The 22,384-nt window shown below is 39.8% G+C and overlaps 1 protein-coding gene across 4 annotated transcripts in view; it reads left to right on the top strand.

Moving 5' to 3' along the window:
• SPSB4 (splA/ryanodine receptor domain and SOCS box containing 4) overlaps positions 1–22,384 on the top strand; it is an 80,009-nt gene that overhangs the window by 15,493 nt on the left and 42,132 nt on the right. For all 4 annotated transcript variants that reach the window (XM_071751832.1, XM_071751831.1, XM_071751830.1 and 1 more), the window contains one exon: positions 6,980–7,836. In XM_071751832.1, coding sequence (XP_071607933.1) covers positions 7,143–7,836 — 694 coding nt within the window. In that variant the 5' untranslated portion in view covers positions 6,980–7,142. The remainder of the gene's footprint in view (positions 1–6,979; positions 7,837–22,384) is intronic.

Here is a 22,384-nt window from a genome sequence, read left to right on the forward strand (position 1 = left end):
GTAATGCTTAATAGCAAAAGATGAGGACAGATGTAGCTCTGCTATCCCAAGAGCACTCCAAATTTTAAGCTGTTAGTGAATATCTTTTTGTAGACAAAAAGGTTGAGGTGAAGCACTCGACTGATCCTCTGACTGTAAACCATACCAACAGTTACTGTGAGAGGGGAGCCATCTCTTGTAGAGTGTGGTAAGTCTACAGCAGATTTGTGATTATAAAAAAGAAGAGCTGTTATTAGTGGGTGTTCCTCCTTAAACCTATCCTCACTGTGATACCGCCCCTAAAAAGCCAGTTGTAGACCTTCATGATTTACAAGGCTCACCAGGCTTGGAATATATTCACATACATAATACAACTGAATCTTGAGTGAAGGGGCTATATTTTTCCAGAGCATGTTACTAGTTTCTGCAGTTGCAGTGAAGTTCTGGTGGTTGTTTTCTTAAGCTGGAGGAGCTCTTGTCTGTCTGATTGTCTTTCTACCATCTTTGGACATCACCTCTGTTTGTTTGGGTATCCTTTCTGCTGTGTCCCCTGAGGTTTGCTGCCAGCAGAATAAAGAATGATGTTTTCCAGGAGTCTTTTTCTCATCTCTGAGTTCTTATTTTTTTAAATATATTTTTTTTCACTTTGAAGGCAAACTGGCCCCGTTGTGCATTGCAGCCAAAGAAAGGTAGCAGGAAGGTATTTGGCCACCACTGTCATCATTTAATGAGTGTTCTCTTTCTGGAATTAAAGCTCTAGGGGTATTGATCCTCTATAGAGCTGTAGAGGTAAGAGAAAAATAAATTGTCTGTAATGTGTTAGACTGGTGAAAAGTAGTAATGACTGGAGATAAACTGCAATATTAGAACATAATTATTCTTTGGGCTTTAAATCTCATGTGGTCTGACATGTATCAGTATTATTTATTTGGCAAAGCATGGCTGAATAGAAATGTAAAATGGCAAATGATCCTGCAATGCAAAACATAATTCCCTATGTAGCATGAAGCCTTATCCATGTGTTAATTTGTTCTTTTAATATAACCCTGACACCTGAATATTCAAAATGGCTGAGTCAGGCATTCAGGAAAGACAGGAAGGTGTTTACTGTAACAAAGGAGTGGCAGAAGGATTAAAGATGAATCATTTTGTGCCAGCAGGGTGAGGAAAATTTAGGCAGAAGATTGTGGATGTGCCCCTTAGAGCAGCTTGAGTGACTGTGGAAACTCACTCCACAGTTTAGGCTGTTGCTTAAATAGGTGGTTCTGCCTTTCAGCATGTTAATTTTTTTTCTCTTTTTCCTTATGCCAAAGCAAGTGTTTACATGACTGCCTGATAGGCAAGATCTGAGGGCTTGTTCACTTATAAATAACCTGGCAAAATAAAATACTAGATTTTACCCATTCAATTTTCTGAGGCAGACCCATCTCAAGCCCATTTGAGTGCAGGTGGCTGCAAGACAAAAGAGAAGAATGAATAGGAAGGGATGGTAGAAAGGATGGAGCAGCTTGAGCATCTGTAAGCTTATGGTAATTGTGCAATCACATCCTGTTAAATACCCTGAAAAGAAAGTGAATGTTTCCTTTCACTAACTTTAGAACTGGAATGTCGCTGTTTTTAAAAGGTACTTGTGCAGTAAACCAAGTAATTTTCATTGTATTATGTTACTATATTTGTTTTTCAAATAACATTGCTGTATTCTCAGAAGTCATTACACAAAAAAATCTGCTTACAGAATAGGAGTGGGTTTTTGTCATCTTTCATGTTTCTTCAGTATATAAATGTTTGCATTTAAAAGCAGCTATCTGTACCAGAGAGGCAAATTCCAGAAACACTTGTGGAGACACAGAAGACATAGAAACAACCCAAACCCTCAAATCATCTCAGTTCTGAAGTAGAGTAGATGAAAGTATTTAAAAATATACATTCCACTGTATTTGTAGCTGCTCAAGATTCTTCCTGAATTCTTCATCGTATGACTTAACTACTTCTAACTATGGTGGCACAGATGGTATTTCAGATTATTCTGATTCCAAGCAGCTAAATGTACAGTCTATTTCAGTAACAAGCTTATCGTGAATTTTGAAACAATTACATTTTTGTAACATTACAAAACAAGTTACCCTTTATGGAGGAATGTCCTTGGGATTTTCAGGATTTGCATTCCTTTCAAGAACTGAAGAAGGCATGACTTACTGCTGCATTGTTCATCCCACAAGTTAAATGTCATTTGCTAAGTGTGCATGCAGCATAAAATTTTATCTGTAGCTCAGGACAGTTTAGAGTATCCAAGCATTTTTGGCTTGTTGCATTGTTTTAGTATATTCCCAGTTTGACAAAGAAAGCCAACATTGTTCAAAATGGGCAATAAATCAACAATGCTGGATGCCAGGATCTATAGTTGAATCCAAGCTGGCCAGTCTTTTTAGGGTGCCAAAGATATGCTTAATACATTGTCACCCTCAAACCAGTGTTGTCATGGTTATGTAGCTGTTTGCACACTGGGGACAGAGCTGATAAGATGCTGGGCCTTATGACTTGGCATTGTCTGGGCAGAGGTAAAAGCTGCTGTTCTTGAACTTACAAACCCTTCACAAACTAATCCAGCACTGCAGAGCTGATGCTTTTTCTTCTTCCTCCTGTAGAGACATTTGGACCAGGGTTAGATTCGGAGTACTCATTTGGAATACTGGTTCTATTCAGGCATCTGGAGAAACCTTTTTATGCCCATGGAGAAGTGGGCTTGGTTCAGAGCTTTTCGTGGCAACTGGTTTCCATTCAGGAGTCCTTGCTTGCTGTTGCTAAAGCCCAGGCTGGCAGGGGAGGTGGCAATGAGGTCTGGCTGCAGGGTGGAAAAAACTCAATGAGGGTCAATAGCAAAAAGAGTGGCAGCTGCTGTCTAAAAGTTTGAAATGTTGGTAGATAGAGGGATCACCTTCCCTGTCACTTCACCAACCAGTTGGTAAGGTTCAATGTAGCAGAATTAACTTAAGACATAGCACATTCTTATTGCATTCTTAGTTTTGAACTATGTTTATGTGGTGTCATCTTTCATGTCTGTTGTTCAAGCTTTCTGCTTGTCTGGTTTGTGATAATCTAGAGGGAAATATTACTGTGAATGCTGAAAGCTGACTTTGCAGAAAGTATGTTTCTATTATCAGCAGTTATGTTCTGCTGATGCCAATATACTGAACTGTTAAAAAATGCACCCTATTTAATTACAGTAAAGTGATGTCCCAGCAAGCCTTTCTCTGGTAAGTATAATTTGTGTTTTTGTTTTGAATAATTTCCCTAAATATTTTGGCAGGCTGCATGAGGACACTGCTAAGCAACGCTGACACACTTTTCCTGTTTGGAGTTGGCTTGTTCTTGTACAGTAGTGTTAATCTGATCATCGTATCCTGACAAAGCGTGGCATGAATCTAAAACTGAGACAGAAATAATTTAGGTTACAAAATGGCCTTCTCAACCCAAGATTTCCAGTTACTATAAGAGTATACTAATGTGTTGTGTCTTCTCATTAAAACTCTACTTTCTTTTCCATAAAATACTTTTTGTCACAGGGATAACTGAAATTCCCTGTTTTAGTTGTAGTCACTGACCAGCTATATGGAGAGGTTATATATAGTAAACCAGAGTGAAATATTTTCTAATTTCCTAACTTCTATAGTGGTTTGAAGCTACTAGAAGAGCAAAGTTCGGGAAAAAAATCAAAACTTTACAGTGAAAATACTGTACTCTTTTAATTTCAGAATACTTGTGTCTAGTAAGACAATATGGGCTAGGAAATCGAAGGTTCTCTAAGTAGTATTAGATGACAGTCACAGGAGCTGAATGACAGTGCTCAGCTTTTGCAAGTTTTTTATTAATTAAGGAAATAATGAGAAGGTTTTACAACCAAATATTTCTGTAAATGGATTGAATGGGATAGAATCTGTAAGGAATGATCTTCCCTCCTTTCAGGTCAGCCCACGGCTTGTACTGACACTGTGCATTGTGGCCATCCAGTACTGCAGGCAGGAGGCCAGCTTGGGCTACCTTTGCCAGGTGAATTTATGGTCACTCCTCCTCTACTTGTGAGCACTGTGCTCAGCTCCCCAGTGGCTGCTGCTGAGTGGTAGCTGTTGGTAGTTGTTCAGCTTGGTAGGGAGAAGCTGCTTGGAGATCCTGAGAGCCTTTCTGAGGCTTCTGCATTGGAAGTGTGGTGATACCTGTGGCAGTGGGGAAGTGGGGAGGGACTGGTTGTTACTGGAGACAGGCTGGGCTCCTCCAGCAGCAGCTTCTGGCAGGGTGAAGGACAAGGTGATGCCTCTAGTTCTGTTCCTCACCTCTGTTGTGGGTCTCTGCCATCTCCTTGGATGCAGACAAAGGGAATAGATGGGCTTGGGTTTGAGACAGGGTGCTCTGGCATCAGGAACCAGCAGGACCATTCTGAGCTGCCAGGAGGACTTTATACAGGATTCACTCCCTGTGGAGCGCTGGATAATGTTGTATGTGTTGTGAGCAGGAGGCATGCATTGCAAACCCCTCACTGCCTCCTCAGGTGGAAGTTTTTGTCTGCTACCACTGAACACCAGGAATCTGAGCTTTTAGATCACATACAGTGTGGGACTACACCTCTATTGCTGTACTGGTACAAGTGTCAGCTTTTTTTGGCATTTACTTGTTCAAGTCCAAAGATAATTAATGAGGTTGTGGCTGTAGCTGACTTTCCAACAGAAGTTGGGAATGTCTTCCAGCTGCACAGAACCAGGATGCAAGGGTGTTGGTATGTTACAGGGTGTGGGAAAAAGTACTTAATGAAAGCTTTGAGCTGCTGCATCTTGAATGCATCGGTAACTGGAAGATTGTTACTCTATTGTTCAGTCTTATGTCCCTTCAAAGCTATTTAGCAAAATGTTACATTATTAAATGAAATTAGGGGGTAATGTCTGTAATATGAAGAAGGGCCTAATACTGTCAGATTCAGTTGCAAACCAAAGTACTTATTAAGCACATCCCAGAGTAAAAGCACAGTTGTGTGTGTATCAAGGTACTTCTAATGATGCATTTTACTCCTCTAAATTACTTACCTATCTATTAGCAGCCTATTTATGTTACAGTTGGGGACGCATTAGGACAAATGTTTGCCTGTGGCTTGCCAAGTGAGTCACGTTGGTGTCTATAATCTCTTGGTGATTTGCCAGGTAAACCTCTGTGCCAAATTTAGTTTCCCAAGTGATCAGGAAGTGATACAGGAGTATGCACTGAGGACTTCCCCACTGTTTCCCCTCAACACCCTGACAGGAACATGGCAGTTGCCTTGTGCTTTAATGAGGAAATTCTCAAAAGTATTTAGAGCTAAATCTCATGCAGAAAGCACTGAGGTTTCCTTTGAACATCTGACATTTTCCTGTTTCATGTTATTTTTTCAAGCTCAAAAAATAGATAATCTGCTTTAAAGGATCTACCTTGAGCATGTGTCCTCCTAGGGAACTTTACTTACCTGATGACATTTACACCCTGTTGCTTCCCTAAGTGTGCATTGGTGTCAGTATTTCATTCCTTCTGGGATTATTCGTATGGAATCAAGTATTCAGCTTCCAAAATAAAAAAACAAAAACATAATTTCACTTCAAAAACCTGGCTGATGGTATATTTTACAGGTGTTGTTCCCTAGACTTCCCTTTTTATTTCCTTTCATTGTGTGTGCATATTTCCTATTGGTCTTTCATAAATGGTCTTTGCAATGGGACTGTATATCTGGGCTAGAAGTTACTGAAAATGAAGAACATGGACTTGTGACTTATCAAATAAGTCTTGCAAGGTGTTTTTTGCAGTACTTCTATGCACCCTGTTTGGTGCTTTCTAAAAGCCAGCTGTCACCTTGACTTTTTTAGGCTTTTGAGGGTCTGGTGATTGTTGCTGCTTCTTGAAACACTTCATCACTCTGTCAGTAAATAAGAGTGGTCTCATCAGCTATATTTGAGCATTCCTGGACTTGGCACTTATTTTTTGTTGGACTGAAGTATGTCTGCTGGACTGGATACTTTATTTGATTCCATGTCAATCATCTACTTGAGTTTATAGGGCTTTGCCTTAATTTTTATCCCTTAGTATTTTTAGAGGTTTTTGGTTTCCCTTTGTAGTCTACCTGAGCTTTAACAGATGAATGAGTAATTTAGCTACGCTGCTGGGTGCTTTTGACCACTTCCAGCCACCCTACTGTTTTTTGTTGTTGTACCACAGAAAGAATAAATTTCAAAATCATGTATTCTCCTTAATGTGTTTCACTCCTTCATGTCAGCCTAATACTGCAATACAGCTACTATGGTAGCTGCTCTTATAAATGAGTACTGAAAGACTGAAAGTGCCATTCTTCATTTGTCCTTCCATGCCTCCTCCTCACTCATTACCTCTTTTGGTTTTTTTAAGTTCTTTATGAAGAAACTAAAGCTTGATGAATTTTTTTCCTTTTATTTAAGGAGTGGCTACATTAAAAGTAAACATATAAAATTTGCAGCCATTTGCTGTTGGCTGCATTCATTTCAATAATAAGAGCTGAAGCCCCGTGTTTTCAGGGCCCTGGGAAGGGAACAGCCACAAAGCAAAGGATACTCTGTAGTGTGTGTATTTCTAAGGCTGTGAAAGCAAGGTGGAAGTGAAAGTGAAGCTACTGCTGAACCTGAAGTTTATCACTGTTGCTGGGGAATAACAGTCGCCTTCTCCAGGACTGCTGTGAACTTGGCCAGACAAAATGGGTGGAAGGGTAGAAGGTGGAGAATGTCTGCATCCTATTATGAATTGGAGGAAATGACTGTCTGCTCTCTGTATGCTGGTGGGCTCGGAGTATCCTGCTACAGGCTGGTTAGTGCTGTAGGAGACTGAGCAAAAAGCGGTGAATTGTCAGCTTTGGTGCTTAAAATAACTCCTAGGGATGAGAAGAAATTCTTTAAAAATATGCTGTGGGTTTTCTGCTGGCTTTTTTAAACTAACTGGAAACTTTTCTGCTTTCTTTCAGGAGCGTTTTTTCCTCTGAAAACATTGCTGCTAAAAAGCTCCAAACAGGAGAAGTAAATCCCGTCAGCTTGTCAGGTCACTGGCTCACTGTAAAAGTGCTTTCATGAGGTAACGTTGGGCCAAAGTCAACTTTTCTTTCTCCTTTGGAAACCTGCAGCTAAGCAATGGGCCAGAAAATCTCAGGGAGCATAAAATCTGTGGATGTGAGGGAGCCCCCGTACAGACCCGTCAAGCGAGAGCTGAGAGGCCCGGATTTTTGCAAGCCAGCACGGCTGGACATGCTGTTGGATATGCCCCCTGCCAAACTGGAGGTCCAGTATAAACATGCTTGGAACAATGAAGATCGGTCCTTAAATATATTTGTAAAAGAAGATGACAAACTGACTTTTCACAGGCACCCCGTGGCCCAGAGCACAGATTGTATCCGGGGCAAGGTTGGCTACACCAGGGGCCTGCACGTCTGGCAGATCCACTGGCCCAGCAGGCAGCGGGGAACTCACGCCGTGGTGGGCGTCTCCACAGCTGAAGCTCCACTGCACTCAGTGGGATACACATCACTGGTTGGGAGCAATAGTGAATCCTGGGGCTGGGATCTGGGACGCAACAAACTGTACCACAACTGTAAAAACCAGCCCGGGGTCACCTATCCTGTCTTCTTGGAACCAGATGAGTCGTTTGTACTCCCGGACTCTTTACTGGTGGTTTTGGATATGGATGAAGGGACGCTTAGCTTCATGGTGGATGGACAGTATCTTGGAGTGGCCTTCAGGGGACTAAAAGGGAAAAAACTTTACCCCATAGTCAGTGCAGTTTGGGGGCACTGTGAAATTACAATGAGATACATCAATGGACTTGACCGTAAGTGCTACTCTGTTTCTTCATCATACTGTCTTTCAGCTTTCCCTATCTAGCATTTTTTTTTCTTTATCCTTTTATTGCAGTGTGTTGGTGGGGAGGGGCCTGCCCACTCTGAGTAGATTGCATCCTGTAGTTGCTGCCCACAACTAGTATCTATTACTTGTATTTTGCAATGATGATATGGATTGTATCAAAATATTTTCCCTTTTGGCAAGCAGAGTGGCAAGAAATCTGTGTTCAACAGCAGTGAGCAGACTGAGAAAAAAGATCTTGAGAAACTTCTTTGGTATATTTAACAGTAAAACTCTTGTTTACTGGAGGATATGTTTTAAATCTGTGGTTTTACAAATAGGATTTGGGAATCCTGTAAAAATTTCCTGTAGTAGAGGGAACTCTTACGTGGTCTGTATAAACATACTTGAATTCAGGCCCGTAGGTTTTCTTTCCATAATTCTCTTTCCAGGGCCCTAACGAGCAGCTGTGGATCCCCAAGAAATCTGGGAGCTCAGGTCAAATACTGCTTTCAGTGTTTTTTGTGAAAGAGAGCTCTGTTCCTTAGCTCATTTCAGAAGGTGCTCTCTCAGGGCATTTTCTTTTCTAGAAATACGAGGGTTTGGATAAGCATTAGCTTATTTTTGATCCTTTAGGGGTAATATCAAATTAAATCACTACGTAGTGGAGCAGTGTGTTTCTGCTGTAACCTTGAAGCAGTAGCCCACCAGCAGATGAGCTGCAGAACTGGATCTTGTCCAGTTCTCCTTGCTGCTCCAGCAGCTGTGTGCTCTGCCAGATCCACACACAGCCCTGGATGTGTGGTTGTACCCAGTTACCTACAGTTAGCTTTTTGGCTGCTGTACATAGGGGAGTGGAAGGCTGAAACAGGTAGCACGTGGAACTTTATTCTTTTTAACAACTATCTTAGCTGAGCCATGGGAGAAACCATGAATATAGATCTATTGATTTAACAAAAATAGGTGACCAAAAAAAATTTTTGCATGGTTTTTGAATTTTATGAGTGGAACTTGGTCTTGTAAAAACAGAAGAATAGCAAGTGTACACCTGCCATCCAATTAGTAATTGCTAAAGGAAAGTATTATTCTTTTCAATTAGGATGGGGTGGCCTAATTTTTTTTTTTTTTTTTACTGTCAAAAATTAATTCTCTGCTCATTATCCTTGTATCTGACATACAAAGTACAAACATAAATAATTTGACCCTGTTTAAGATTATGTTTTCATAAACATCTGTAATATGCACTGGGGGAAAGAGTCTTCATCCCACAGAAATCCTGCAGGTTCTTGCAGCCAGATGCTCAAGGACAGCTTCCCAAGTGTTTTCATACAGGGGAGTACTGGTTGGTTGTAAGGATTTTGCAGTCATTCAGACCTTGCAAGGAGTGGTGTGCTGACAGCTTGCTGCAGATTCCTTTCTGTTATTATTATTTTTTGGAGGGTGGTGGGGGAGAGATACTTTTACAAACTGAATATTTGTGTCTGAAAGCAATTTTTGTAATGTTGGGAATATCTGCCAAGCTAAGCAAAGGACAGCTCAGCTTGATCCACCACGTCCACACAAGGAATAGTTCTGTATTCCTTTTCCTTTTGTAGCCTTCACAGCGCTGCTCAAGGGAGCTCTAGAAACAGGAAAACACCCGAGGAGGATGTGAGTTTGGTAGAAATTATAAAATAAAAGGAGCTAAGAAGAGAAGGATAGCTGTGGTTTGTGAGATGGCAGAGAGAAAAATTCCCATCCGGTTTCTCGTGGGATAATTTTGCTGGGGAAGGTAGGATAGCCTCCTAAACTATCCCTGAGAAAGTCAAAGTAGTCTTTTTTGTGTGTGTGAGCCCGTGGTTAACACTAAACTTGTAAACTGAACTTTTATAAAGGTCTTAGTGATCACATCTGATCATGTGAAGAGGAAGTTTAAAGCCATTTTGCCATGGGGCAGTTTGACATCCTGGAATCACGTCATTTGTTATCATATGTTCACTGATCCATCACTGACTGCCCTGCAACAAAAACAGCATTCAAGAAACAAAAGTAGCTTGTTTAGCTGGTGCTCTAAAGCAAACACCTTTTCTTTTCTGCTAAAAGCATTTATATCCAGCCATATGTTGTGTAGCAGCACAAGTTGGGATGTGGCACTCTTCATGTTTCTTCCCATAGCACTTGATTTTACAGGTTTTGATAATTGTTGTGAAAACTGGAGTAGCTCTTCAAAAAGAGTGGCTGATGTTTCATTCATAAATTTAAACACAGTTGAACATTCTTATATGTGTGGGGTTTGCATTTTTTGTGTAATTTTTGTAATTTTGCTTTTAACCTTAGGAATTCTCTGCCCTTTTTTTTTTCTTTTTTTTTCTTTCTTTTCTATCCTGGAAGTATCTCACCCTGCTGATTGCAGCTTTTCAGGCAGTAGTAACTTAGCTGTTCTTGAAACCATGCTGTCAAACCCTGACTTGTAACTGGCTATTTAGTGACTGATTGTTGGTGTTCAGAATGCATACCACAGCTTGCAATGGTTGTTTATGTGATGTCTTACAGAGCAAAAGGAGACCTCGACTGCAGGGATTTTTAGCGTTTTCAACACTTGGCTGTTTAAATAGGAGACCTCTGAATACTTTCAAGGCCTGTGTATTTCAGTTGCCTGGCAAAGGCTGAAAGGCTTGCAGGAGTGAAAGAGTGAAAGGGCCAAATGATGGGCTTGTGCAGCTGCAGTGGACTTAAACATATGTCGTGGTGGTATAGAAATGATGCAGACTTTGAAGTCTGTTAATTACTGCATAGATGGCAGAATCATAGAAGAATAAGGCTGCAGGTCAAAGATCAAGGACCTGTGTGCCCTCTGCACTCTGGATATTGCTCTTAGAATAATGCTGTGGCTAAAATCAATTGTAGTTCTTCCAGATGCATGTGATACCCACACTATTCTGCTTCAGAAACTGCTTTGACCATCACATGATGATGTGCTGTGACTTTCACAGGATGGTTTTTCACTTTGATTAATAGACTCAAAATTGCAAATATTTGTCAGGGCTTGGGAGGGAAGGCAGGGGTGGAAAGTGTTTATCATAAGCACACCGAGTTCTTCCCAGAACAAACATCTTTGATCAAATGCTATCAGTATTCACCACGCTGATGTTTGCCAGTGCCCAAGTTTTGCAGAATTTTACATCAGACTTCTGACTCATTGCTTATTGCGATAACTAAAACAACCAAATAACATAAATGTGGTATATATTATTTTTCAGATGCTTTTATCATCAGGGTACATGCATGTTTAAAAAAAGCTAGGCTATTTATATCTGTTGTCTGATGAGGCATTTTGAAGACTATTAATAGACTGAATAGTAAACATTTTGTATAAATGTATGTGCAAGTTGTGAATGATCCATTAGTGCTTGTGTGTTTGAAGAAAGCTGGACAAGGACATGGTGTCGTGGTGGAAGCTTGGTCATTGCCTTAGTGAGTTGAAATGCCTGATAGAATGGTCAGTATTTTGATTTCCAGAAGTCAAAATACTTTTTTTATAGGAGTGAATTGCAGGTCCAGCTCTGCCCTATTCTGAATTGATGCTGGAAGAGAAAACCAGATGGTGTGCATTCTGTATATAATAATAATAACAGTAACAATAGGTGATCCATAGAGAATTTGGTAAGGTAACTCGTTGGTACAAAATTTAGAATCTCTTCTCTTGCCAGGCAAGGAGAAGGCAAAAGGAGGCTGCAGAAACATTTTCCATCCATCCTTGTGCGATAGTGTAGAGTTGAAAGGAAATACTGAGTGGTGGCAGGAGGGTTTCTGGCTCTGCAGGTCTTGGGAACCACCCCATGAGCACACAGCAGCACAGAGCACTTTCAGTAGTGACTTGAAGAAACATCTGGATGTGGGCATCAGAACTGGCCTGGCTATCTCTAGAAATGCTTCTTAGTAGAGTTTTCAAATCGTTTTAATCTGCACCATGGACTCTTGCTGAAAGTTCAGTGTTGGCTGCTGCAGCTGCTGCCTTGAGTGAAGCAACTCTTTGGGTTACATTATGGGATGTGTCCTAATTAGAGACACTGTCTCCTAGTGACAATTTTAAAGAAAGCTGCAGCCTGCCAAACTCTTGCCTCTTAGCTGTTGTGCATTTGCATGAAGGATGCTTAAGCCAATGTTTAGATGAGTACTGAAAGTCTTAACATTGCATGTGAAAGGTGGGAACATGCAACAACATGCTGAGTAGACAAGAACTGAAGATGAGAAAATTGCTCCCCTCCCCATTACTGCCAAGTTATATGTTCCTGGTTCTAAATTCTGAAGCAGTTTCTTAGAGATGAGTTAATCTGGCAAGACTTTGGGATAATGCTGCCCCACAAACTTCTTTGTAATAGTGTCTGATGTCCAGCACAGCCATGTTTTGCTCTTAAAATTTTTAAGTTTCAACAAGAATAACACCTGTTTTGTTTGCAAAAAACTGTAACGCTTTATATATAAACAATAATATCCTGTTAGCTTACCTATTCTCTTCTGTTCAGAGTTTAGCTGTCTTGCCTTGAATTGATGTTTTCTTACAAGCAAATTTTACATTTATGAGAAATTTGGGAAATGACTGAACGATGGTACTGTATGGTAGACTATTTATTTACTTTTGTGTGGGATTTGTGATTCTTTTTGCTGTGCAGGTGTGAAAGAATGCTTCTGGAGCTTGATAGCCCACTGTGGTTCTTGTGCTAGAACTTGCATAACCCTTTACACAGTTTTGAGACAGTGTAATGCTCAAGTTCATGGACCTGGAAGCATTTGTCTCAAAAGAGAAGACTTCTAAATGTAATTCATGGGAAACATTTGTGTGTACCAATTAGTGTTTTAACCTACAGATCCTTCTTGTAGCATTTGGTACTGAGCAACACGGGTCCCCAGGCTCTCTGTCAGCTGTTACTGACCACTGTCCTGCAGCAGATAGCCCATGTTTTTAAACATCTGTAACCAGTCACATTCCCAAATGAAACAGAAGTAATATTCTAAGTATGTGCATTAAGTTTCTTTCAATGAGTAAACAGGTGGGTTAAAGCAATCATCCAAGCAGAAAACCTGAGGTCCTGTTTGCTGGTGCACCCATAAACCTGAGACGGATGCATTCAGGGAGCTGGGTCTGTTCTGCACTGAGGTCCAAGGACAGAACTTTGTGTCTGTGGATCTGTACTCCCTCTCCTCCCCTGGGTTGCCTGGGGAGAGGGACATCCCTGTGGCTCCTGCTGCTGAGAAGCAGCAGCTTTGGGGTTTGTCCTGCATTACAGGTGGAGGGAGGAAGGGAGGAGGGGGCTCAGGACACATCCCAGTTTGCTGCTACAGCTACAGAAGTTTTGGGATGTGGGGTCTATTTGAACATTTTGCTCTTAGACTTGCAGAAGGCCACAACCCTTGGCTCACTTTCAGAGCTTAGATTGCATGTGCCTAAAGATGATGCATCTGAGCTCAAATAACAAATTTGGAGCTATGGAGCTAAGCACAACTACTTTTCCCTTTTCCAATGTTCTTGGTTTATTTTAACCTGCATTGGTGCGTCCCTAACATGCCATAAATACTAATTAGAAATGCAAACTTTTCCCTTTGGAGGCCTTTTTTTAATAAAGAAATCTAAGTCAAAATTACAGATTTATTAACTGCAAGGAGAAACATATAATCTCTTATCCCGCTTTCTGGGTTTTCCCCCAGATAGTATTCAATTAAAAATTTGTTATTGATTTGATGTTTGTTTGTTTATTTAAAGTTATTTGTTTGAAATTATATTTATAAAATGCATTACTCCGGAGGCTACAATGGAAATACTGTATTCTGAAAATCCAGTTTTGCTAAAGCTGAGTTTTTCCCTACAGATAGGCAATCAGAGTGTGAAGCAGTACTAATGAAACAGCTAATGCTGTGAAGAAGCAGTTTTTGGCTTTCAAGATAGTTTAACATTAACCATCATTTTCAGTTCCTACTTCAAGAATCAGCCCATTGTTGGGTTTTCTTTTTTTGTAATCTTCCACATGCACACCCTTCTCTGAATTATGTGCATTTCTTGTCCTTTAATCCTAATTTACTGACACTTCTAATTAATCCTCAGCCTTTTCTCAGCAGGTTGACACCACTCCATTGTCACTACAATTTGCCACTTGGTTAATTTGTTTTTTTCCCATCCATTCCCTGTCCCTTCTTGGTGGTCTGTGCATTACATCTCCAAAATGCTTTTCTGTTTTTCAGAAAAGTCCTCCTGCTTCTTTCCTCCCTTCCTCAGATAAGTTTCTCTTCTGTTATGTTAATAATAGATTCCTACCTATCTTTTTTTTTTTTTTTTTTTCTCATCCCTGACTTCAGGTAGGGCAGTTTCAGCTATTGATAACAGTACAACATGAAGTGAAGTGTCACTCTGTCAGAGGAAGCACAGTTCAGATTTAAGGCTGTGACTTTAGCTGTAATAGTGAATGTTCTTCGTAATGGTCTTTTGGGTGAATGTTGAATAATTGTATTTTTCATTAGCATAAATTAATTGTATTAATTCAGAGAATAATCCAGTTACCTCAGGTTAGCAAATAGTTGCTTTGAAAATATGTAGTTGTAGAGATCTTCTTAAGCTTCTGTGCTTGTAGAATTAGCCTTGTCTTGTTTTATGCAACTTTGATCTTTTAAGATCTCAAGCTTTAGAGACAAGTGTGTTTCCCCCTCCCCCTCTTGCAGCCTAGTCTACTTTGTTTATTTAGCAGGGAATCCAGTTATCATTGTCCTAAAATACAAGAAGGTGCTGTCAAACTTAGCTCCTAAGGCTAAGAACAAGCATCAGTAGTCCACAGCTGTGTCATGGTTTGTTTGCATCCTGACATACCTGTACTTTTGCTTCCCACTCAGGTTCATAAAGATGCCATGGCAACTGCCAGATCTGAGGGTTTTAAGGAAAAAATGCATATTAGTGTATTCTGATCATGTTTCCACTGATTTTCCATGTATCTTCTTCTTAAGGAAATAAGAACCTTGAAGAGCAATGACTACAGCTCTGTTCCCAAAACTGAAGTGAATAGTGTAATCTAAAATTATGCTTCGAATATCTTATTTCTTACTCTAGAATAGAATTTAGATATTTTATGTCCTTGCTTAATCTTTTCATGAGTTTGCTCAAGCTACAATGCTGGAATTTCTCAGCAATGTGGACTAATTCTCACAGCTTTGTATTGGAAGTGGAAATTTGTAAAGGTTATTTATTCTTGGATTTCCTCTGTATTGCTGTTAGGCACTATATAGTGTAGATCCAAGCTTCAGTGCAAATAGTGGTGCTTCTGCAATACATTATCCAGTGATATATTTCCTTTATTGCCCAAAAAATGCGTGCTTTGTCCATTTTTAATACACTTTCATATAAATTTCCTCGTAATTTATATTTCTCCTTAAGATATGACTTAGTCTTTCTAGACATACAACTTTCTTCCCTTCTCTAATCACAAGCTCTTTCTGCAGATGACCTCTTTTTCTTCCTCTTAAGACAATGTCACTCCTCTATTAGGAGAGGGAGAGAGCAACCTAATTTCTAGAGTTTGGGTGCAGAGCAAGTTCCAAGTAAAAAAGGTAAGCATGAGAAGACCCTCAGCTTCCTGGAGTATATCATGCTGAGTGGCACTTTATATACCAGTCTTCAGCTTATAACAATACCCATATTTTTATGGTAAATCTACAGGAAACGTGCCTGAAAAATAGCACATCCAGAGATGCTGCCATGTTCTGTGCATGGTTCCCCTGAAAGCAGTGACAGTGGTGTCTGCCTCCCTGTATAAAAGAGGAAAGGTGCCCCAGCACTGTGGTGAAGTGATGCTGAGGCTGTGAAGTTGAACACTGGAGTCAGGAAGTAGCCAAATGGAATTGGCTTTTTGCAGCCCTAATTCTGAGCTCAGCAGCCTTCAACTATGGTGTGTCCACTTTCTTCCAGATAGTGTTTCACTTTAAAAAGGTGGCAAGCTCAGCTGCAAATCATTCTTTTGTGTTCCTTTTCTGCCAGCATTTTTCCCTTGAATCTTTTCTCCCCTGTTCTCTGTGTCTGCATTTTGTAGTTTACCCAGGGCAGCCAGCAGAGAAACCTGACAGGGCATGTCAGTCCCTGTGGTCTCAGGTTCAGTTTTGTGTTGTCCTTTGAAGATAACAAATGAAGAGTCATTCTGTCGAGGACAGGACTGGATCAAAGCTCCCCCTCCTTTGGATTGATTCTTGTGTATACAGAGAAGTGAAATAACTTGAGCCTTTCACTTTAACCTGTTTTGGGGTGGGACTGTTGATCAGATCTGTCTTCAGGCTTATTATCAAGCCTGATTTTTGCTGAAAATCCTCTGACTCTGAAGTGTGAGATGGGGCATTTCAGTCTTCAGCTCTGAAATTCATGGTTGAGGCAGTGGAGGTGCTAGAAGTCACTGACACAACCTCATGTGCAAGAATTATGAGGATTCTTTTGGTTGTTGAAAATTATTTTTCAGTGTAAGTTGATAGTGAAATACAGAATATGAAATTATGACAATCCCAAGAGGGTTTCTGTTGGCAATTTGAAAAAAAATGAGCATTTTGTATTGATGTCTGCACACTGGCCAGGATTCAGCATGACCTATTTGGAGGTGCATTGGTGCTGACATTCTCAGTTGCAATGGGAAGATTTTTCACTAGGAGCACAGGAAAAACAATTTTTGTTAATGCTTGTTCAGAGTGGCCTTGGCAGGCAGTAACTGAGTGAGGCAGGTGTCCAGTGTTACCTCAGATCCAGTTAGCACCATACCTCTACTTCCTCATTTATTTTTTTAAATAAGTGAATATTGCTTATAAGCTCTGTCTCTGCCAATTTCTTATCACTGGCTAAGCAAATTATCTTGTTATAGAAAATTGTTTTGTATGAATCAAAATGTATTTTGATGAAGGAAGTAGGTAAAACTAAAAAAAGGATAATTTTTACTTGAGATTCATGGTTGCATTTTCTCCCAACAGACATCTTTTCCCACAGCAGGATACATCTCCATTGTAAATGGAGATAGCATTATTTTGACATGAAGTTAGAAGATGTGCTTTTGCTTTTCAATAAAAAGTAACTATGAATGTTTAATAATGTTTTTCTTACGTATACCACACATCTATATTTCTACTCATATGCCACTGAACAGGTCAGAAACCCTTGATCCAGCATCTTGAAACTTAAAAGAATTCCTTCCTCACCTCTGTGATTCCAGCAAGTGTGACAGAGTATATTTAACTAAGACAAAGAAATTAGTTTCTTTAAGATCCTGATGCTTTTAATAATTTCTTGTAGTGTTTCCCTTTTATTTTTTGACGTTCTCTTAAGCTGAGATGCTGTAATTGCTCAAAAAGTACCTTCCTGGTCCATCAAAAGAAAAGAGAGTGTGAGGTTACTTTAGTAGCCCATTCACACATTCAAACTTGAAACACTTTATGCTTCTGAAAATGCCTTGTTTCCAAGTAATTCGTATTATGTAAAATATGCTGTTTGGAGAGGCTTTTTATAAGATCTCTAAAGGTTAAAATAATTTTTAAAGGCTCAGGAATTATTTTTCTTAAGCCCATAATGATTTTTTTAAATAGCAAATTTTAGTTTTAAAGGTAGCAATAAGTATTATGAAAGTAATGAATTATCACTGAACAAAGAACTTCTCCCCAGTAAGTTGCCTCTGGTGAAACACTATCCCAATCTGGTGTTCAAACAAAGGCAGCCCAGCAGTGTGCTTGGAGTGGACATAACTTCAGGGACAGCTTCTCTTCCAGCCTGGCTTTGTAAACTTTTATAGTCTTTGCAGTATTCACTCCCACAGTGCTGAAGTTTGTACTTGCACTTAAAAATGTGCCACTGATGGTATCAAATACTTCAGGTTTTCTATGAGACAAGGACTGTAAGAGCAAGTGATTTGGGTTAGACTGGACTGGAACGTGCATGTAGGCTTCTGAGGAAATGCCATTTAATTTCTTAGCTCACACTGAGTTTCGTTGCCCTGGAAGGTCTCCTCATCACATATGTGGACTCACTGTATTTTTGTTATTTTAACTAAAGTAATTGCTTTAATGTGGTATGTATGGTTGTAGCCATGGCTACATTTCTGCTCCATTCCTACTTACCATATGTGTAAACAGTTTGCTGATTTTAGTAGTATGACCTGCTGGCCTCTGCCTGTATAAACAAATGAAGGCCAAAGTTCAGAGAGATCAGAGGGGAAACTTAAACATCCTGGGAAATCTGCAATCCATTAAGTGTATGTTAGTATTTGGTTACCATCAGTCCTTTTGTACTTCTGAGTAATTTGTTCATGACACATTTGGGAAAGGATGATGGCTTCACCTGGTTCATGGAGACTTCAGGGAACGTAGTTGCATTGGTGTTCTGTTAAGAAACCAGCATCAGTGGTATTTTCTTGTGTCAGGAAGGGAAGTAATGCTAACACATTCTTTTCTTCTCATTTAGATTGAGATTTAAATGTTAAAGTTGTGTGGACAGGCCACTGGAAAAAGGGCTGTAGGGTACAAAGAGTAAACAGTGCCATGAGAGACAGATGACCCACAGGCAACAGAACAAAGCATGTGTTAAGGGAGGAGGGAACAGTAAGAGGTGAAGTGAGAAGTGCTGGCAAAAGCTAGGAAGAGGTATTTGAAAGAGCAAATGTGAAAAAGCTATAAGGAAGCCAGAGAAGTATGCTAAGATGGTTAAAAAAGGCTGAGATTTTGACAGAAAGAAGTAAGCATTGATATAGTAAACCAAGTAGCAGAAAGGGAGGAAAGGTCAGGGCTATCCAAGCTGCTGAATGACCAGAAATCCTTGCTTTACTTTTACTTTCATGGGTAGTTTTTTCCTGGTATGAGCAGAGAAGCTCAGATTCCATCCCAGCCACAAGATAGGGAGTGAAAATTCACCTGGCTCTGGCTGGTGTTAAGCACAGCCATGCAAAGGGCTTTCCTGGCCCTTGGTAACCACTTGTTTTCATAAATCAAATCACGAGCCTGTATAAGTCAAAGATCTTAACAAATGTTTGCTGTGTTTTCAGTATGAACTTTACAGGAATCCCTGTGATGCTGTAGGCACCTCACGGGGTCTTCTGTTGTTTGTGACCTTACAACTAAGCTTTTCGGTTTGGGTAGGAAAGAGTGAACTGTTAATATTTCTGTATCTGGGAGGCTGAATTAACTTTGCAGACTTTTCTCACTGAAATATTTCTCATTAGTTTCTGATTAAATGATCCTGTATTCTCTAAAAGAATTTATTGATTTCCATGTATAGCTGATCACCAGTTAAAAGTTCAAGTCATTTTGTAATTACATTGACCAAGAATAAAGCAGAAACTAAACCATCTATGATGCAAACATTTTCAAAATCCAGCATGTAACTTGATGACATGCTGGGGCTACAGCCTTTTATCATCATCCTCGGCAACATTTCTGAAATGAAACCAATAAATTGGCAGCATGACCAATTCTAGCATCTCTGTGCAAACAACACCTTCCTTACAATGAGGTTTTTTTCCTTAATCAGTTATCCAGGGGAACTTCCAGGCTTCCTCTGGCCCATTTTTCCCAAACACCTCTGATACATAATGCATGTGTATACTATAATCTTAAATTATTAATGAAATAAGGTTGTCTTTAAAGCAGAACAGGAATGGAACAAAATGCAGCGATGGTACGGAAGTTGTACCTAAGGGGGCTGTGCCCTCAAAGCTTCTCTGGCTGCAGCATCAGCAGTTTGTACTTCTTACTCACACACTGTTTCTCTGGTTCTCTTGATGTCCAGGTCTGGTGTGGTGTTCAGATACTAGAGGTTTAGTATCTCCAAACACCTAAAAAGTGTGCCTTTTGGGGGCTGGGCTGTGTTTGTACATTTCAAGAAGCCTCCCCCACAAAGTTTTGCTGTTGTCAGATTAGAGATTTCCTATTGGGGAGCTGCATGTTTTGGAAGCAGCCCATCAGTCTGTCTGCAGGGCTAATTTCAGAGCAAGAAAAGCTGTCAGGCTGTTGTGGTGGATGGCTTTCTCAGCAACCCAGCTGAATGTGCTGGACATCAAATCCCAGAGCTCCAAGTAACTTCTCATCAGACAAGTTGGCTGGAACCACCATCTGGTTTCTGTTCCCCGGATTTCTGTGTTGGTAGAAACTTCCTTAAAATTCCAGTGTCAAGAAACATTTTGTCTATGAAATTCTCTTTGAATATATCTATTTAATTTATAAGACATCTTAGTGAACTGTTGCAGTTAGCATGTTACATTAAATAGGGAAAAGATTTGCTTTCCTAGTTAAAAACTAACATAATACTGCATCTGGTAACCAAGTCAGTTTTCCTCATATACTCTGAAGAGAATAACTTGTAAGTGTAAATATTCAGAACTCAGTATGACCTCTACCATTAGGGTGCTATTTACATATGTGCATTTTATATTTACAGATCCTAACTGACCCACAAATAGTATTCTGATTTTAAGGATTTTTGGTACTGTCATGAAGATGAAGTCCCTTTCAGGTGGAGGAGCTCTAATATATGACAACAGAAAAAGAATGCTAATGATCATTAGGCAGAAGGGAGCTGAATTATTTATTATTTATATATTTTTCCATTATTGACTATTACCTGCAATAGCAACTGTAATTATCTCCTATTTTTCCCATGTTGTGAATTTACTGACCCTTATTAAACAGATAAGCTGTAGATACAAACCCCATTAATTTTAATGTCTTCTAGGTACTTTCTCTCCCCAGTGCAGAACTGCCTATGCAGAGTTAATTTGAAAAAAGAGGGACGGCTTTTCAATTAGAGCTTTTGACTAACTTGACATGATTAGTGTTTGAAGTAATACATAGAAGTGGGATTTTAATAGCAACTGACCTGCTCTTCAAGTGGGTGAAAATGGTAATGAAATGTCCTGTTACTTAGGGAGCTGCTCAGTACTAGCCCATGCAGCTGCTGCTGAGGAAAACCATATTTATAAAAACAATAGGAGAACACACTTTCAGTGTAAAAAATCTTGTTTTTCAAGCTTTTAGGATTAAGATTGTGAGCCAAAAAAGGCAGATGGTAAAGCCATTCCCCAATGCTAATCTGACAATAATGTCCTGATCCTCTGTGGAGCTTAGTAATGCTGAGAGCTTGTCAGAAATCCACAGACTGATGGTAAATGGTATCCCCTCATCCAGAAAGTCTTCTCTGTTTATTTTGCTGGAGGTGGAGCAGAGATTCCTGATAGTGATCAGGTACTGGTAATGCTGTTTCTCTAGTTTTTCTGCAGGGAGTAATACAAACCAGCATGTTTTCAGGAGACAGGGAAGAAGAGTGCTATGTTGTTCTTTGGGAGGTGGCCTTTAGCCATCTTTTACTCATCTTTTTTTTTCTTCCATTCTTTAATCTGCAAATGATACTGCCTCTATTCCTACGATTTGTAAAATTGGCTCTGTATCACTGATTCTGACAGCTGTTTTGCAGAAACAGTATTTTAAAATAGGCTTTTCAGCTAAAAACTGAGAATCTACCTATAAAGCAATTGGGATTAGCTAAATGAGTCAGTCATAAAATTTCATTTGTGCAAAGCTGTCTAAATACGTCTTGAGCTTACCTAAATATGAATTTGTCCCCTGAATAAATGAATTTTTCATTTGTTTTTTAAAGAAAAACATCTTTTGTACTATCAAGAAGTCATTAGTTGTGTTTATTGTCAAAAATTGCAACAAAACTAATTTAATTCTATAGCACTCCTTTAACTTTGGAGAGTAAAAACATGCCAGAGATGGATTTTTAGCTGGTAGACGGAAGAGGCAATGACCCTTGTGGACTTTCTTACTGGTGGTGGTAGAAAGGTCCAAGTTTACCTCTGGTTTTGTGTCAAAGTTGGTCTCACTCAGAGTTTTTTATGGGCTCTGTCACTTGGCTTGGCAGGGCCTTTGTGCCTGGAGTGCACTAAGACTTAGACTTGTAACTTTTCCCAGTTCTTTATCTTTTTTTTTTTTTTTTTTAAGATCATGACTTCCCTGTTACAATTTTACAAATAAGTCTCTGCAGACTTTGCCAAAGTATCCATGCCCCATGAGGGCCATCTGTAATGAATGAACACATAAATTTCCTTCTTACCCTTTTTAAGGCACATTTTGAAATTCTCATAAAACACATTGGACTGTTTATGAAAAAAATGAAACCAACTGCTTCATTAAGCACATAATTGTATAGTACATACAGCAGTCTCTGAAGATGTTACTGCCCTTTTTGCTAGGTAATTGTAGCAGGGAATTTGATCCCCTCTGGGTACTTCTCCTGCCATCAGTCTCCCGTTGTTTCCTGCCTCACAGGAAAAACAGTGAGCAGTAAAGGATTTCTGGTTTTAATTAGGCTGAAAAAGATGTGTACCCTGAAGTACCTTAGAAGGTGTAGTCATTAAGTGTAGTGTCCCTGCAGGCATCGCTCGTGTCCCCTTACAGCTGTGCATGTCCGGGGCTGTGCCTACATCTCTCTTGGTGTCTTGCTTCACTCTTGGTCTCTGCTCCTCCAGCCCAGCCCCACAGTTCTGTGCAGGTACAGAAAGCAG

The sequence above is a fragment of the Heliangelus exortis genome, chromosome 9 (assembly GCF_036169615.1).
Source record: "Heliangelus exortis chromosome 9, bHelExo1.hap1, whole genome shotgun sequence".
Lineage (NCBI taxonomy): Eukaryota > Metazoa > Chordata > Aves > Apodiformes > Trochilidae > Heliangelus > Heliangelus exortis.